The 19,228-nt window shown below is 38.2% G+C and overlaps 1 protein-coding gene across 10 annotated transcripts in view; it reads right to left on the bottom strand.

Moving 5' to 3' along the window:
• Window positions 1-19,228, bottom strand: part of LIMCH1 (LIM and calponin homology domains 1) — a 240,122-nt gene that overhangs the window by 44,089 nt on the left and 176,805 nt on the right. For 8 of the 10 annotated variants that reach the window (XM_089525164.1, XM_089525162.1, XM_089525160.1 and 5 more), the window contains 7 exons: window positions 15,632-15,916; window positions 12,792-13,028; window positions 11,443-11,790; window positions 9,660-9,968; window positions 7,861-8,166; window positions 6,258-6,521; window positions 5,395-5,430 (listed from right to left, as the gene is read on the bottom strand). In XM_089525164.1, coding sequence (XP_089381290.1) covers window positions 5,395-5,430; window positions 6,258-6,521; window positions 7,861-8,166; window positions 9,660-9,968; window positions 11,443-11,790; window positions 12,792-13,028; window positions 15,632-15,916 — 1,785 coding nt within the window. The remainder of the gene's footprint in view (window positions 1-5,394; window positions 5,431-6,257; window positions 6,522-7,860; window positions 8,167-9,659; window positions 9,969-11,442; window positions 11,791-12,791; window positions 13,029-15,631; window positions 15,917-19,228) is intronic. The other 2 variants (XM_089525165.1, XM_089525166.1) reach the window with 2 other exon arrangements.

Below are 19,228 nucleotides of genomic sequence, written 5' to 3'. Positions count from 1 at the left end.
ATTCTTTTTAAAAAATATATTTTTAATTAATTTTTTAAAATTCTTTTTTAAAAAACCACACCTTTCCAAATTTTCACTTTAACCAACCAAATGAAACTATGTACAGTGCACCTGTGTCATACATGGGAGCATTATACACAGCTTTCAGCATACGCTGAAAGCCACAACGGAAGAAGCAGTGCCGCATGCCGGAAGGAGTAATGTCGTACATGCTGCTGTGCGGCACTGCATTGTATCGCTGCGAGCACAAGCTCCATTACTTCTAATGGGGGCTCAAGCATACACGGAAATTCTTTTATGCGGGGGGGGGGGGTCCAGAACAGATCCTCCATGTAAAAGAAGGGACCACTGTACATAAAATATATTTAAGCTGTATGTAATTTAAAAAGACATAATTTTAATTTTGTTAGTTGTTTATATCACAAGTATTACCATTACATTCAGTGATATATAGGAATTATGATTTATAAGTAACATTAGCACAGAAAACATTACTAAAGCTTCTGTATGGTGTGATATGGGGAAAGGGCAATGGGTGACACCATGAGTTACCAACACCTGGTGACGCCAACCCTAGTGACACCACTGGGAAGATCCTGACTTAATATAAGCCACAATCTTTGTGCTGTAGCTGATGCATGACAGAGTTAGAGAGAAGAAAGGAAGGAGTCCTGAGGAAAGGAAGGAATAATCTGAAAGAAGTACTTGCTGACAAATAATTATTTATGAAGCCTGGAATTATCAAATGAACCAGGCCAATGAGACTTGACAGGATTGGGTTGTGGTCCATATGAACAAAACATGTTTCCAAGAATATGACCCAGAATCCCCTGTAATACAATGGAAGTGTATCCTCCAAAGGCAGAGCATTTGAAACCACTTATCTAAGTTTCAGACATGAAATGATGATGAAATACTCTGCATGAAGCTTTCTGATATTCCGTTTTCTGGATGTGTCACTTCAGAGAGAGCTGAGGTACATATTAGCCCATATTGTAGGTTTTAATGCCAAAAAAGCTGTGAGAGCCAACCCAGTCGAGTGCACATGCAGAGCAAATGGTCATATGACTTTATTGTTAATTTGTTAACAATAAAAACCCCAAAGTACCACTAATATTTATTAGTGTATAATTACATGATGAACAAAAGGCATGTTTTGTTTCACAATATTCTGTTTTGCATGATGAAGCGAGAGGCAAGTTATTAGCGTTAGACAAAATAAAATGTCACAAGCACAGTGCATTGTACAAACAGATACAAGTGCAGTTGGGTTATTTTCTTCAAGATCACATATATGGAATGTGCACCATATTTTTGGTTGCCTTTTGATGAAAACATGAGAAACATTTCATAAACGAAACCAAGCAAATCAGGCTCATTTGTGACTGTGATGGGAACGGCTCTTGTTAGATGACCTTAAATGCTCTGGTGGAATATCCAGATGGAATTTCATTATGGCTACTGGCCAGTCACATTGTGATATGGTAGAAAGGGGTCATGACAATAAAGAGTTCCCACTGTTAGGCACACACAGTCAGGGGTATTTTCTTGCAAGTAGTCAGAGGGCTGATGAATCACCCTAAAGCTTTTCTAAGGTATTGTCATATTGAACACTACTTTCCAAAGGACATCTGTAGTCAAACATTTTTTACAGGTAATTGATACAATTTGGCCCGATTTGTTTTTTTCTTCCTACTGTCAGTTTATTTCAAGGCAGAACTGCATTTTACAAAGTAAATTCATCCACCACTGGAAATGCATGCTGTATTATCATCAGGACATAGGGTAATTTAACCTAGAGAGGAACTATCGATAGGGCTGCTGGTTTTAATAGTATCCCCAATATTTTTGTATGTCTAAAGGTGTATCCATACTGCAGAATTAAAGAAGTCTGACACAACTTTAACCGCATGACTCTATCCTACAGAATCCTAGGATTTATAATTTGCTGAGGCCCCAGAGATCTCTGACAGACCACTAAACTACAGATCCCAGAGTAGCCATGGCTGTTAAAGTGGTGAGAAACTGCTTTAGTTCTGCAGTATGGATACACCCTTAGTTCCATCTTTGAGCCAAAGTGTGTCTGAGGTAATGGCCATGGTGATTAATATTAATTCAAGGAGACTAGCAAGATCAGTACAAGTAGCTTAGCAACCATAGCACAAAACCAACTATGGTAGCAGCTACAGGCTCCCTCTTCTTTTCAATTTGTAAGATATATTTATTTATAAAAACTTCTCAGCAATTTAAAAAAGACACTTACAAAATATAAAACACAAAATTAAATCAGAAAACCAATAATGCCAACTGGAATTAAAATCCACCGTAACAAAACCAACACCAATAAAAAGACTGATTAAAATCAAAATGAGACTGTCAACATAGCTATTCAAAAGGACTTCCTGAACTGCTGACACATCACTTGGATACTGAATTCATTCAAGGACTCTGTTTGTTCGTGAACAGCCCCTCTCTCATATCAGTAGACTTAGCTGTGCTTGTTTGGTACAAATTTATTACAGCTTAAAAGAATAAAAACCAGGATAAAAATAGGGGAGAGACTGAAGAATGGGGCTGGAATTAGTATTACAGTTAATATCCCATACAGAAGTCCTGCAACTCCTCCTATCTCTATACTTTAAGTCAGACAAAACGTGTGCCATTTTTACTCTCTAGACGTTATGGAGAGAAGATACTAAACTGCTGTTTTGCATTGGTCACATTCCATATGTAAAATGGATTGTCAGCCTAAATGTTCCAAAGCAGTGATTGTATACCCGATCCCACTAAATAGTCTAATTCACTGAGTAAAAATACCACATACAACAGCACCTGTTAATGTCTGAAAATTATAAAATGAAAAGATTGCTCTCAGTTATTGATAATCATGTAAAATCTGTTTAAGTTATTGTTGCTAGTTCTCTATTAACACAGTTTACGCAGTTACACAGTATATCAGCTGAACAACTGATTTATGAAGGAAAGTGAATATTAAGGATTTGAGAGTCAATTATGAATATGTGGTTGAATAAAAGCTCTGAAGTCTTCTCAGTGGCTTCCCGAAGGCTCTGGAACTCTCTACCTAGGGATGTTAGACTGGTACCTCCCAACAAGCAAAGACTTTTCTGTTTCGACAGGCATCTGATGAGTGACTATATAAGGCCCGTGTCACCTAAAAATACACTGGATCTGGTAATTGTTGCGCTGGTGTGTCTTTGTGTGTATGTGTCTAATGATATGTGCTTTAATCTGGTTTTAAATTTTTGATTGTTTAATCTTGTTTTAACTTTTATATCTTGTGAATTTTTAACAATGTGTTTTTAAACCTGTTATAAGCTCCTTTGAGTCCTGGGGAAAGGGCAATAATAATAATAATAATAATAATAATAATAATAATAATAATAATATGCAGTGTCGTAGAGAGTAAAAAAGTATTAAATAAGTGTCACAAGTCATCTTTTAGACCAAGCTTTAGGGGAAATCCTAAAGTCAAGACAGAGTTGTTAAATGAACGAAAGTAATATTCATTTCAAATAGAAGTGTCACTTTGAATAGAAGTGAAGCAGGAATGTTATTTTCCAACCTCCAGTCACTGTCAAAGTGGACAAAACTGGTTCAAAAAAGAAGAAAAATAAACTACTAATTTTGATTTGGGTACAAAAAGGTTAAGCTATGCTAGAAGCACTGGTTTGAGAAGCCACAACAGAGCTTCTGTCTTCACACAGCTGGGCATGGCCATACCAATGGTATAAACTGTTTTAGGAATCGTTTCACAAAGACCCCCGAGAATCAAACTTTTGTGAGTAGGGGAAGGCTAGGGATCTCTAACAAGAACAACAAAAGTTCAGCTGCTTATCATGTGATGATTACAGTGATTCCATCTGAGAAATCACAAAGATAAAGGATGTACAAATTAAATCCAAATGTATCGCTGTTGCCCTCTGCCATGTGCCAGCTTGTATTATGCTGCTGACTACCACACAGTAGGCGTGCAAAGTAAGGGTCCTACTTTAAAGAGTGGAAACTGTTCAGAATTACCTGAATTATGCCTTGGAAATAACCCATATTATTCCAGCTCACAGATGTGATTTTTGTAATACACATTTCTAGCAATTCCTAAGGGTTGTTGCTATTGTTGCAATTAAATACATATTCCTTAGAATTATGCAAATATCAATTGGTTGTAGGAATACTGAAATAGATTTTTATTCTTGTTTTTCATTTGCTCGTAAATACTAATCCTCTAAAATGATACCATATTACTGGAAAACAAGGAAACCTCTAGGTTATTTAAAATGGAAAAAACAGGGTTTAACAGTTTTCTTTGGAACATTATAAACACATAAGAGCAGAATTTATGTGCAAATAAGTCATATTACTAATGTATAGTAAAAATTAATTTACTCGAGTCATATTACTCTCATGAAATAAATCTTTAAGTGCAAGGACAGAAAACCAATGAGCCTCGTAACAAAATGTGAGCTGGGTTAGGAATGTAGGCAGTTACAAATATCCAAATCCAGTTGCCAAACCTATGATTTTCTAAGGCAGTCCCCTCTTACTGGGTGACCATTAGATTATATCACTACTGTTCACACTGTTTGAGGCTGACAGGGCAGTCCAAAACATCTGAAGGGTACCACTTTAGGAGGAGTTATTACTCTATGGTAGTAGTTTCCAAACTTTGGCCATTCAGATGTTTTAAACTTTAGCACCCAGAATTCATGATTGCCCAAGCTGGCTAAGGTTTCTGGAAGTTGAAGTCCAAAACACCTGGAGAACCAAAGTTTGGGACCCATTACTCTATGGTCACATTTGTTCTTCCAAGGGGAAAAGTAGATTGAAAAAAGATGTTTCAAGTGAAGAAAATGGCAGGAAGAGAAAAGCTGAAACCAATTCTATTTCCTACTCCTTCCAAATGCGACCCTAGTGAGGTGACTTTTAAGGAAACACTTTAAAAAGTTGGTGAAAGAAACACAAGACTCTGCCAGCAATCCGGCAAGGCTTCTGAATTTCAACCAGCTGTGAGTCAGACAAGATACACTCATACAAGAACTCTGCAGTTGCATTTAGAGTTCTTTTTACTTATTGTATCAGAGAAGTGGCTCCATAGAGCCCACAGAGCTTTAAAAGAACACATCACAAATTAGCAGAGGCCAGCTTTTGCAGCAACAGCAACATGCTTTACTGCTTTCAGAAAAGTTATTACTTTAATGCAACAAAGCACATACCACTGCAGAGTTATGTCAAAGCACATAGATTTCAAACAGCTCTGCACCAGAACAATGAAAAGTAATCATGGGGCAACAACTGAATTTTAAATTAGTAGTAAGTATGAAAAGCATGCAGCTTAAATTGTTTAATGCAACCCAATGAGAGCACACGACAACTTACTCTGCGTCATCAGACACAGGAGTTCTGGAGCCGAATCTATAAAACCAAATATAAAATTAGAGAGGTTTAACAGGGGAAAAGAGGGTGCATGAACTGCAGTGGGAGTGAGGAAAGGAAGAAAGGGGGGGGGGTGTCACAAAAGCAGATTGATTTTCATTTGAAGGCAAACATCTTCAGCAACCATGAGGACTGAAAGAGCACTGGAAATTTCAGAGCATTGCATATGAGATAAACTTTAATTACTCCTATCAGAGCAACAATGAGTTTTAAAAACTTTTTAAAACATGCTTTTTAAATTCGAAACACCTGGTAGTGAACCACACCATGAACTGACTGAAGGAAGTAGTTATTCATAACAGCTGATATAAAAAGCTAGTTTTATGAGGTGAGCCACACATGTAGTCACTGTATACATGTTACATTGTGCATAATCCAGATTCTAAAAAGAGAAATTAAGATGTGTTAGAACCCTCACCACACTTTCCTGTAAGTGAATACATACATGCTTTACTCTTGACAGACTGTGCAACCTGTAAATCCATGCTTCCACTTCATTTGACGGAAATAAAATTTTGAATCCCCAGGAAAAATTGTAGTCATTGGCATTCCTTGTGAACTTCTCAAAGTATCCTTGCCAACATCTGTCTGCCCCGCCCCTTCCCACAGCTTTGGGAAAGAAAATGAAAACTGACTTTTTGCAAAAGATTTTATTAGTTCAAAGGCTCATGACCACTGTGCACAACTGTTAATTCACAATCAAATAAATCAGGCAAGAGCAGAATCTGCTTGCGCCCAACATGCATGCACAAACATGCTGTACAAGTCCACATAGGAGTTTACTTCTGGACCACACAGTAGCTCACATTTGTATTGGTTTATTTTCTTGGGACACAACTTCTTTGCTGTTCTCAAAAACTTCCTGTAACTCAGATGAATTTTCAGGTCTGACTGATTCAGGGTCGAGCACATTCTTATGTGCATCAGAAGACATATCCTCTTGAATTTCACCAGGGAAACTGAATTTATCTTCTTCCAGCTGATGCTCAGGATTCACTACAAGCCTTTCAGGTGTTTCCGCACAAGGCCTTGGATGATTTTCAGTGACCACTGAATCTGTCACAGTAACACTAAAAAGGTAATTTCTGTTTTAGATTGCAATGATACAAATGGTACATGCCCACTGCACACACCTCCAGTGAGGAAGCAAATGAGTGAAATTATGTCACAAAACCAGCATAGTTAACTCTGAAGACCCATCACATTTGTTAGTATTTGTAGATCTGTGCTCCCACTCAAACACACAGAGAACCTGTCTATTCTATTTCATCAAAGATAATATTTGGTATTTGATATTCATTACTACCTGACTGCATGCTGGTAGCACTGTTGCCAAGTGAGCATGGCGGCAACATGACCTGCTCTGAGCTTGTTTATGACTGGGCCAGATAAACAGTTTCATAAGCAACTCCCTTTGCATTTTTTCAGTCTGTATAAAAACTTCAGGACTCAATCACAAATCTTTTCCTCACTCTCTGCCCTCCATTATCTGGATGTCATAACTGTTCAACTTCATTTTATATACTTTTAAAAACATTTCTTGAATGGCACAGCTTTTTGTAAACAGTGCTCCCATTTATCCAAATAATTTAGATAAATATTCCCCCAACAGAACAAAAGTACCCATTGCATTGCCATCCCTGACCAGAAACTATTTATTATGGTTTCAAGCAACATATACACTATCACTTCACATGATCAGTTGAATGATCCCTTGTAGGGTGCATTCACACTGGCAAAATAATGCAGTTTGACATCACTTTAAGTGTTGCAGCTTCATCCTAGAATCCTGAGATGTATAGTTTTACAAGGTCTTTAGCCTTCTCTACCAAAGAGTGCTGGTGCTTCACAAAACTACAAATCCCAGGATTTTATAAAATGGAGCCATGACAGTTAAAGTGGTGTCCAACTACATTATCTCTACAGTACCGTTGTAGATGTACCCCAGTAAAGTAGAAAAATATCCACGATTGGCAGGTCTGGATAGTTCAGAAATTGGGGTTCACCCCCCCCCCCAAATGTTACTCTCAAGGAAAAAAATAGTTCTTAGTATCAGAAGATAAGATTTCAACTGTATATCCTCTAAATGGAAATTTTATATAGAACAGGAAAAAACCTGTACATCTGGGCTTTGCAAGCCCATACATGTTTCAAACACATGAAAAAAGTACAATTCAGCTATCTATATATGCCTATGTAAGCCATGCACAATCCAAAGTAGAAGGAAATTAAAAACAATTTTGGTTAATCTTCCTTGCCTATTCTGGAAACATTTCCAATAGTCAACCACTATTCACAAGTTTGGCTAATCAAAAGGAGACTGAAGGCTGCAGCAGAAATAAATATAGGTATCTTGCGCTTCTGTGAAAATTACTGCTGAAATGAAAGACCACAAAATAGCCTTCTGACCTCTTCACTTTCTGTTCAGTCTTTACAAGCTCCTTAGCTGCTTCCTCACCATTCTGCTGCTTTGAGAAAGGAACTGGGAGGAACTGTTTAACACTTGGTCCAGTCTGCTTCAGAAAAGCTCTGGTTCTTCTCACCATCATGTCATCTTTCCCTGTATTTTTAAGTGACAGTCTCTCTCCTGGTGTAGTGTTTTTGGGCTCATCTTGATCTTTTGACTTTCCACGGTTATTTTCACACGTTAGAACCAAACTTAGGGAAGCAGGTGAAGGCACTCTGTGTTCGCACTGCATCATGCCAGTTAGTGTTCTGCTAAGGCAATTGGGGTACCGTTATTATGAAGACAACGGAAGGCCAAGGAGGAAAATATAGCTGCCTATCAACTGCACACAATTGTTCTACTATAAAGCCCAGTAGATATTCCGAGGGCCTAGGATGTGTTGTTACAAGGCTCAAGATAAGCAGGCCTTAGCCTGGGTGGCACATCAATGACAGGTGGGAGTCATGAATCTTATAGGAGACATTCTAAACTCCTTTGGGGAAACTCCAAATAGACAAAATAAAAAGATTTCAGGTATTATCCTGATATCATTTCATATTCTATTGACAGAAGCTTGATTATGGAAGTTTTCAAAGAAGTATCCATGTTAGTTTCTTGCAGCATAAAAAAAGGAGCTGGTGAGAATGGAATGTAGCAGCACCTTTAAGATTAACTGATTTTTATTTTAGCATGAGCTTTTGTGGCTACAGACCCATGTCTTCAGGTGTAGTACATAGTGATAGTGTAGTGTGAGGTTACAGAAATCTAAAATACCAGTATCACTTCATCCATGCCTCTGAAAATTTAGGGCATGGGAAATGATTTGCATCTTTTTAGTCCCGTTACATTCTATATCTCTCCCACAACTGTATAAACATACAGTGGGGCCTTGGTATCTGATGGGATTTGGTTCCAGGACTCCCTGTGGATAGCAAAATCTGTGGATGCTCAAGTCCCATTAAATACAATGGCATAGTAAAATGGTCTCTCTTATATAAAATGGCAAAATCAAGGTTTGCTTTTTGGAATTTATATTTTGGGGGAATATTTTCAATCAGCGGATGCTTTAATCCATGGAAGGCTGACTATACTTTATAACCTGAGGCTTTAATATCACTTTTTACTGCATCTGAAAAAGTGGGTTTATAGCCATGAAAGTTTCTGCTAAAATAAAAACCAGTTGTTTTTAAAGGTGCTGGAAATAATTCATAATGTATAAACACATACACAAGATATGCAAGCACATAAAAACCACCAAAGCATCCCTCCCACAGCCAGGAAAATTAGGAGGAGGAGATTTTCTGTATATTTTGTCCTCCCATGGGGTATAATAATCGCTATCATTGCCACCACACAGCTAAATAAAAAAAATCCAGAAGTACACCAGATACGTTCTGACAGTCTAATACCATTTTAGAGACCTTTTAAAAGGTCACTAATAAAAACTTCACACTTATTAGCCCACCCATTTCACTGCCACGTTATAATTATGAAACTCTTTTTAATCTTAAACCCTGAAGTCAAAATCTTCCTATAGTGTAGATGTTAGAAAATTCGATTACTTTCTCACTTTCTCCTGCTTTCTAAGACTTCATCACATTTATTTTCTTCTTCTGTTAAACAGCAGCCAAGTAGATGTTTTTATTGGCAAGTATTAGAATTTTTTTCACTTTGTTTAAAAGTAGAATAATCTAATGCACAATTAGTATGACATGCAAAGCAGATCTAAGAAACCCATGAAAACTGGTTGCCAGTTTCTGACCTTTCTACTTTCTGTGGAGTCTTCCACTCTCTGCACAGAGTAACATTGTGTTCCTGTTTCAGTGGAGGACGACTACTGACTACTGAAATGGGAGGGCAAGTTGTGCGAATTGGGCTAGTAGATTTCTGAAAAGTTCCAAATCTTCTAGCCAGCATGTCATCTCTTTCAATATCTGGGAAAGTCTCATCCAATTCTTCTTCACTGCTTTCATTCCATTCACTTAAGCTGCTAGGTATCTGCTTCTGAGAAATACCAGAAACATCCGGAACAGAGGAATTATGCTTATCCACCTTGGACAACAGTATTTCACTAACAGTACAAGATGGGAAGAAAAGAGAAAAGAAGACAGGCAATGAGAACCATATGAAAGCGCTAAGACAAGACCTTGATTTATTCATCTTATCTTTCAAAATGAACATCTAAGTTTCTCTTAATAGTAGCTACCAACTGGCAATTCTTGCAATGACAGCAGTCTGATTAGATAAAGGAAAGTCAAATAAATGTAAATTCTGGCCCTTGTGCTGGGCTCTGCAGAAGACAGAAGTATTTTTTACACCCCAGAAAGAAAAACGGAGAGCACTTTTAATATACACGCTTCAAAAGATGCCAAAAAGAAGGAAAAAAACTTTTTAAAAACCAGCTGTCTTCAAGAGAAGAATGAAGCTCTGTAATGTACTGCCAGCAACTGAAGTAAACGCTATGCTACCACTTCAGATGAAGGAGCGGCAGAACATAAAATGAAGCTTTCCAAATTTCCAAAGGCAGCAAGCTGAACCAAGAGGGCCCTGAAAAGTCTGGGTAAATACTGATCAGAAAGGGAAGACTCTAGGGTGATTTGACCATCCCTTACTGAAAAGGTTGCAATAAAATTATTAGGAGTTTTCTCTTGATGGAGAAGGACACACATATTTTTCTTGCTCCTAGTACTGGGCAGTTTAGTACGATTCTGAGACTGAGAGGCAGAAAGCAGCAACTGAAAAAGGGAACATCATGGGGCTTCACCAGCCAACCTTGGTCCTTGTTGTTGCTCCACAGGTAGGAGATCAGTGCACAATGCATGCAAGAAACTTCGAGATTCTGGGGATGTTGATTTATTTAAACTGCAATTCCAGATGTGTGGGCATGTGCACACACAGCTACATGTGTGCACAAACAATTCTTAACAAAAGCTGTACAAATCACCATATTAGTCATATCCAGGTCTCCCCTTTCACCCAGGCTTTCTTTTCAAGCTATATCCATTTAAGCCATTTCTATATACAAAGTCTCAATATTGTTTAGATTCAGAAAACACTTTGGGTAATACTTGCTCCCATCTTTGTAGGGGAGGACTTCTGCATGCTCACACCAACCAGAAGAAAAAGCCAGGATTCTAGAAAATAGAGAGTCAGACAGGACATTCCTAGGGTTGAATGATCTGCAATCTGGTTTACTTTCTCAGCACTAAACTAAGCAGAAACTGGAAGCTCATAGTATCATTCAAACTGGAGATTCTTAGTTTACAATTCCAAAGCAAGCTAGGATTTGTAAATCAAGAACAAATCTTGCTTTGTATTACTGGCTTGCTAAGAGAATGTAAGCTAGGATGTCTCATTTGGATGACGCACTGAGCTTTCAGTTTCTTGTTGGTTTAGCAGCTGTACTGGTGCAGGAGGAGGAAACTGAACTGTAGCTTATTGTTCTATGAGAATACAGAAGGCACATATAAACACTGACTGTGAACCTAGCAATTGCACTTTCCACTGATATATTTATTACCCTTTTCTGTGCAACAAATGAATACCTGGAATTAGCATGAGGCCTGTGCACTTCATCAGTGTGAGCAATGGACTTTTCAGGGCTCACAGAAACTGAAGATGAAGTTCTACTTGGTGCCTCAAGAGTCCCAGTATTTTTCATATTAGCTGTCTCTTCCATTTCGTTTTCAGGCATAGCACTAGTAATGGAAATCTGCTCCCATTTTTGGTGTTCAATTTCTGTCACTGGCCCAAAGTGCACAAACCTCTGCTTGGGGCTGGTAGCTTTCTTGTATGTTTGCACTTTGTGGCTTGCAAAACTGTTATGATTGGCAGATTCCACTGTCATTTCAGAGGACAGCAATGAATCTTGAGTGTCTGTGGACTCCTCATCACTAACAACCAAGAAATCAATGGACAAAGAAAGAAAGAAAAGTGCATAAGAACATATTGGGAGACTAAAGAAAAACCAAATATTTCATTAAAAGGTAATGCAATAAATCAAAGATGTCAACACACACACACACACAGCATTATCAAACCACTAAACTTTGGTATAGTATGAAAGGAATTATTCTTCCCAAGACTGGGGAAAAATTAATTTAAGCAACATTGCAAAAACTGAGCCACAAACATTTATTTAAAAAAATCAGACAGAAGCAGTAGCAGCAGTTTGGTGACAAGTGATGGCGTAATGCCCCTTGGAAATCTAGGGAATACATATGGCTCCATCAGAAATTTATTTATGCTTGGTAAACTTTTACTGATTGTACTCCAGTTCTTCTATTGAAACTAGCAGAGAGCTATCTTCTTAGCTGGTCAGAGCTAACAAGTCCTGTTGTAACAGCTGCTTCCTGCATGGGCATGCCAAGAAAAGGGAAGCCCAAAATGGAAACTTATGTCTGAACGTCAAGGGGAAAAAGCATTACATTCTTTATTTCATAGTTAAGAACTACGATAAGGGCTATTCCTGGTTCCTGTACAGATGTGATCAAAAGGATTGTGCAAAATGCCTCAAAGAGGAGGGCCATGCTGCTATTTTTAACTGTGTGGGGAAGAAAACAGTACTTCCTTTGTTTTTTCATAGGAAGATTAGCACCCTGAAATCATCAAAGAAACACAAAGCCCATACCCACAGAGCACTAGTAGAAAATAATTTTTTTTGAAAAAAGGCCTATGAATTACTATTGGACCTTACTCCACAAGATGGAGAATTTGCTTCATCACAGCAATATGCCTGCACACACCTGGGATTAACAGAGCACATGCAAGAATTGCTGCTTAGCATTCATTTTTAAAAGCTAAAAGCAATCTTCCTAAATGCCACCAGAGTAGTAGCAAGACGACTTGGGAAGCAACATGAAGCGTAAGTCTTCCTTCCATTATGAAAACATACCTGGACTTCCCTGAAACTTTTAGTCGGTCCCAGATCGCTTTATCTGCTTGTGTTATAGAAGCTTTCACAAAAACTGACAAGTCTAGTTGGGAGGGATTAGCCTGAGTTTTTCGCCTAGCCAGATCATCTCTCTCAATGTCAGGAACTTTTCCTTGATCTTTCTCTTCAGATTCGTCATCTCGAGATGGCAGGCATGGTTTGGCTTCAGATAATGTTGTCATATGTACCTTCTTTCCACTAATGTAATGCATATTTCAAAAACAGCAAGATAGACAGAAGTTTTGTCGGGCTAGACAGTGATAAATAGCACACCAATACTGGAGTCCAAAGCAAACAAGGTAAGTTGAAGCTTGAAATGAGAGTGGATGGGAGGGGACCAGCAAAAATCTATTTGAAGTCCATCATAACTGGTTAGTGGCTGGTATGAACCAGTGTGAGACATCAAGAATGCCTTGCATGACTAAACCACTCACTACTGGCAGCAGGGCACCATCAGTGGGCCCTTTTAAGTTGTAATAGGAAGGGATGAGAATGAAAATTTAACAGCTCATCTTGCTTTTGACCTTTCAGTTGGAATAGTGGTGCTTTAGGGTGGTGAGCTTGGTCCTGATCTGGCAAATGCCTGACCATGACATCTTCTGGAGCCAACCAGCTGTGTTCTCTATAGACAATCTGCACATTAGTAGACTGAATAAATAACTCCATTCATGCATTTGGGTAAGCAAAGTTTAATTAATTATCATTTTCTCATTTTGACAGTAAGGATGTCCACTTCCTATACTGTCGTGAATTAAAGTTTTGTTTCCAAATATAACATTTCTTGGGGCTTTTTGCTGCTGCCAAGTATTTAGCCATCATGGATGCTGACAGTGTCTGAGAATTGTGATACATCCTTCAAAACCTATTCCAAGACATTACTTATTTATTAGACACAGACTATAAATGTTGGTTGTCATATTATTGCCACAAACCAGACACTATACTGCAATGAGCTACTTGATACAAATGGACATTGGTCTGGTTGCATAGATATGGAAAATGGCAACTGGAATAGCTGAATTACACTTAATACAACTGACTTCCTAAAGCAGATTTCCTACAACTGCTTTCACTTCCTAAAGTGAATGCTAAGCAAAATACTATTACTGTTTGCTGGTCAATGACCGAATAAACTTTTACAACTTTACTATTACTGGCTGCCTATGTCCATTTACGCTTGGCTACAAGAGCTGGATCCATCTCTCCAATGAGTTAAATTTTCTTCACTTCTGTTCGTAGAGTTGTTTATCATGCTACCAGTTCAACATGAATGCAGAAAAAAGTGAGAGAAGAAATATAGCTTCCCCAGGTTCAGGAAACTGCATGTTTCATGGGCTTTTGCCCCAACATCCTCGCATGTTTTTTAATACAGCCACCAGCCCCACCATTAAATCTGGAACTCAATCTAGATGTTGTAAAACTACTCAGGAACTCGCGCAAAGACTGAAAGCTGAACAGAGCTGATGTTTTGTTAAAATTACTAATAAAATTAACAGGTGCCGAACCATATTTAGAAGAGGAGCTGATAACTTGGTGGAAAACATCTTGGGAAAGCAAGTGTTTTCTTGCAACATGTAGGAAATACTCAACTTCAACTAAGAGCTTTGTCACACTAGGGGACATCCCGCAGGAAAACGGGAGTTAAACATGATTTATAGTACATTTGAATTTAAACCAAACTTGCAAATTCGGTTAGTTTATCACACTAGGGACTGCCCAAGTGAAATAACGTGAAGTTAATCCAAACACAAAGCAGAGAAAAATGGCAGCTTTTTTACTTTTGGGTTGTTCTGAAAGTAAAACCTGCCAGTGTTCTCCGCTTTGCATTTGAATTAACTTCACATTATTTCATGTTAACTGCAACACCGTGTGATAAACTTTGGGCATTTCTCGGTTTTCTTTGGTTTAAATCTAGTTTAATTCTCGTTTTCCCGTGGAATCTCACTAGTGTGATAAACGTGTTAGAGAAATATGGAAGAATTGTGAGAACTGGCTTCTAACTGTTCTCCTCCTCAAAATGTCCTACAACTTTAACCAGGATCAATGAAAGGGAAAAAGATGGCAATAGGGAAATAATGTTGTGAGGGAAAACAGTAAGATATGAAAGGCTTAAACAGTCATGGCACATGTGTACCCCTCCTCTTCTTCCTCCCTCCCCATAGTTTCAGGCTGCTGCCTTTGATGCTGCTTTTCAGTGAAAAATAAGGATAAAAATAAAATCAGTAAAATATTGGGAAACTATTCAGGAGCCTCTTGTGTATCCCCTTCCTTTGTATCATTTATGGTGACTAGAGAGCTGAAACAAATTTATCCTCTACATTTCCTATTCAGCCCCACAGTTAAAGTGACACAAATATGCCACCCCAACCTTCCTCCCACAAACTTGCTTTAAGATAACAGACTACCCAGAGACAGTAAAAATAGGTTTGGATCTACAGTCCCAAAACTTTGAGCCTACATTCCCAAGGCTTTCTTTTAGTCCCATGGGTTGCTTCTACTGGTACACACAGGTTTTTGTGCTCTTATTTTATGCTCTTAGCCCAGAACACTTGTCATGGGAATGTTGTAAATTGCAGCTTTAGTTCTGGTGCACCTTTCTTAAAGCTGGAACTTACAAAGGGAAAACCAACACCTGATGAAATCTTTTCAATTCAGCACACCTGCAAATCGCTCTTTCCAATTTAACAGGCCACACTCTGACCTAGCCTTTCAACTTCAATTTACAAACATGTAAATAAGGAAAGAGAACAAGATCATATTACTTAAAACTAAACAAGACAGAAATAAGTAGATGATCACACCTTGAACTTTCCTCTTTTTTCCTTTGTTTCTTTCCTTCTTCCACTTTACCTTGCTCTTTGTTTACATAGGATCCAAGAAAGTAATGGTTAAATGGCAGTGTAAGTTTGGGTTGGTTTAACCTTGCTCTGCGTATTGCAAAGTCATCTTTCTGTATGTCAGGAATTTTCTCATCTCGTTCATCTTCAGAGCCAGAATCTTTTTCTTGATAGCACAACATAAAGGGGTTTTCTTTGCGAAGGATGATGTCTGGAGTAAGCTCACACTTTTCAGAGATGTGCTTTTGACTGACACCCAGTAAAATCAAAATAGAAAATTCAATATGAAATGGAGAAAGACAAAACATGTCTCGGTATTTTTTTAAGCCAAAAAAAGTTTGTAAGTGCTATTAGTTTAGAAGAAATATCTATAATTTAGGATCCCATGCTGCAAAATAAGGAATTCCATGCATGTCTGGTTAGTAGTGTCCGATCAGGGGTGGCTGATGGATCTGTTCCCACAGGGGTAAGGGATCCACTAAAGTAGTAAATAAAGATCCAGATCATGGAAAGTTTTACAGCCATTCCTCCCATAGCTGCTTTAGGTTATACATGAACTATCCAGGTTCTGTATCCTGTTCCTAACAGAAGTTCAACATTGGCAGAATTCCTGTACAATCGAGAACCTCTGCAGAAGAGGTGGATGTAAAAACAGTAATAGATTCACCATCCCTGTGCTGGATCTTTATTTACTAATTTAATTCTGGAACAGATACTCATAAGAATGACTCATTACACCATTTACAAAAGGTACTTATGGCCCGGGACAGACTGCCGAGAAATCAAAATAGGTTCTGGCCACGTGTTTAATTTTCTCTTCCTTCTAAGCCTTTTAATATAGTATTTTAAAATAATCCCCCCTCCTCTTTCCATCTCTACAATAAAGCCAGTAATAGGGCATATTCACAGGGGGCGGGGCGAGAAGATCATCTTCATATCCTTCAAAATATTTAGGTTGGGACAGACAACCTGACAAGAATTTTACCACTGCAGTATTGCAGTTATTATAAACAAAAATAAGTCCACCAATGTACCCCTGAGCACTAAGACAAAATAAATGCACACAATTTATTTTCAACTACAATATTGCTCATTTCTAAAAGCAGATGCAGAACTGAACAAGAGCTATTTCCACACGGGTGTTTTTTTATTTTATTTTTTAATTAGCAATACATTTGATATCTTTCTTTGTTAACTTGCCACAGGGAGACCAGGCGTCATAGTGGTCACCCACCAAAAGTGACTAAAAAGTTTCATGTCAGAGGTTATTATTTCACAACAGAAATTATGACTGAGGTAAGAATGAAGGTGACTGCATTAGTTTGAGTTCTGTTTCTCTTTTCTATCTTAGGAACAAGGATATGTCTGCAAAAGAGATGAGCAAAAACCCACTAAGTAGAGGTGCCATCAAATCCAGTTTAAACATGATTAATAGTCTAGGATGCAATTATAGCAACATGCTCCACCTTCTGCATTATAGCCTTTCAGATACTGAAAGGCTCATAACATGCCTATCTAAGAAGCATGCATGAAAAAAATCACAGATCTAGATGATTATTATTGTTACTATTACTATAGTTTCTGGAAGGAAACTCTGGGTTTGCCACTTCATTGACATGAAGTGTAAATGTACCACCTTTGAGACTAACTGAAAGAAAGGAGCTGGCAGCATGACCTTTTGTTGATTGAAGTTTACTTCCTCAGGTGCATACTTCAGTCTATGAAAGCTCATGTTGCCAACCTCTTAGTCTCAAAGGTGCTACAAGATCTCTCTACATAATGATTCTACAGACTAACATGGCTAACTCTTTGAATTCTACCATGAAGTGTTAAGGAAGTGGCCGCTGGTAGCTCCCTGATCTGTGGGGTAGTGAATGTACTTCAGGTGGGATTGCTTCTCCAAAGACATTCCCTTCTTTTTACCACTATCTTAAAAAACAAAACAAAAAAACCCTTAGTTGACATATAGGGAATGAATCAAAGGAAAATGGAAAAGGAAATTATTCCTTAGGGCAGATGTTGAGCAAGATGTCCTTGAGAAAAGAACATGAAGATCTTTGCCGATAAGATGATGTCAGACCTCCTCTGCTGCGCTTGGCTAAACAATGTACTTGTCCACATGTGTTTGTGCCTTTGAAGAGGAACCTTGAAGACTGGAGCCGTGCCTAACGGCCAAAGATCACTAACCTTTTTCAAACACATATGCTAAACATATTTTATTCAACATAATACTGCTGGCCAAGAAATAATGAACTCAGGAACCCAAATGTGAATTCACTGTTTTTCTTCTAGTCTAAACAATTTCATGGATCATCTTAAAATAATCAGGATGTGAGAGACAACAATGTTTTCACACCCAAGTTTCACATGTAAGACTAACGCATTCTGTTGATAACAGAAGTCCTATTTTACTACCTGCAGCATTATCTAATAAAGTAAAAACCATTTACAGAAGCACCTTGCACGTGACAAATACGCCATGTCAGAAGAAGTATGGGCAACTCTTGCTTCTTTCTACACTTCACAGGTAAAACATGGGTGTCCATATCTTCCCCATTTAAACTCTTGTTGTCAGTATCTACTTTTCAAAGCTTTGTTACTGGACTAGTAAGAGATGGTATGAAAGCCACTTAAGGGCTGGTCCAAATGACATTCTAGAGCTTCTAGCATCAATAACTCAGTCTAGTGGATGAGTAGTACAGTGGGCCTTTGGTTTACAGAACACCGACAACCCCCCACCCCCACCCCGGCGGATACCAAAATCTGTGGATGCTCAAGTTCCATTAAATACAATGGCGTAGTAAAATGGTAGCCTTTATTTAAAAAATGGCAGTCAAGGCTTGCTGTTTGGAATTTATACACAGTTGACCCTCCATAGTCATGGGTTTTTTTTGTCCACAGATTTGAGCATTCATGGATTGAAAATATTAAAAAATATACAAATTCCAAGCAGCAAACCTTGATTTTGACATTTTATATAAAGGACGCCAACTATGCCATTGTATTGGATGGGACTTGAGTATCCACAGGTTTTGGTATCCATGGGTGGGGTGGGGGGTTGGAACCAAACCCCAGTGGATATCACAGACCCACTGTATGTATTTTAATATATTCAAGCCATAGCTATTTGAATCTGTGGCTAAGGAATCTGTGGATACAGCAGGGTGACTGCATGATGTTTAAATTATGAAGTCTAGCAATATTACAGCTTCCACTTCCATGAAAAGAAAACAAGTTGCACAAGTCGCAACTCCATCATACTATTGACTTGGGTAACCCACACATGCTTCTAGTTGTTTGCTCAAGTTGGCCAATACTCTATTACTGAAACTAGATCTGAATTGAGAAAGGTCTATCTTTAGGCTAAATGAAATCTGGTCTGGATTATATGTCTGTTGTAGAGGAGAAAAGGGATGTAAGGGATGTATGCATGGCAGCATGATTCACAATAAGCTATGCATTATATGTTGTTCCACTATAGGTTGAGACTCCAGCATCCAAAATACTTGAGACCAGAAGTGTTTTGGATTTTGGAGTTTTTTAGATTTGGAATATTTGCAT

The sequence above is a fragment of the Sceloporus occidentalis genome, unplaced genomic scaffold (genome assembly GCF_023333645.1).
Source record: "Sceloporus occidentalis isolate IW3139 unplaced genomic scaffold, rSceOcc1.0.p SCAF_5, whole genome shotgun sequence".
Taxonomy (NCBI): domain Eukaryota; kingdom Metazoa; phylum Chordata; class Lepidosauria; order Squamata; family Phrynosomatidae; genus Sceloporus; species Sceloporus occidentalis.
The sequence above is the reverse complement of the archived record's forward strand: the minus strand, read 5'-3'. Positions and strand labels throughout refer to the sequence as shown.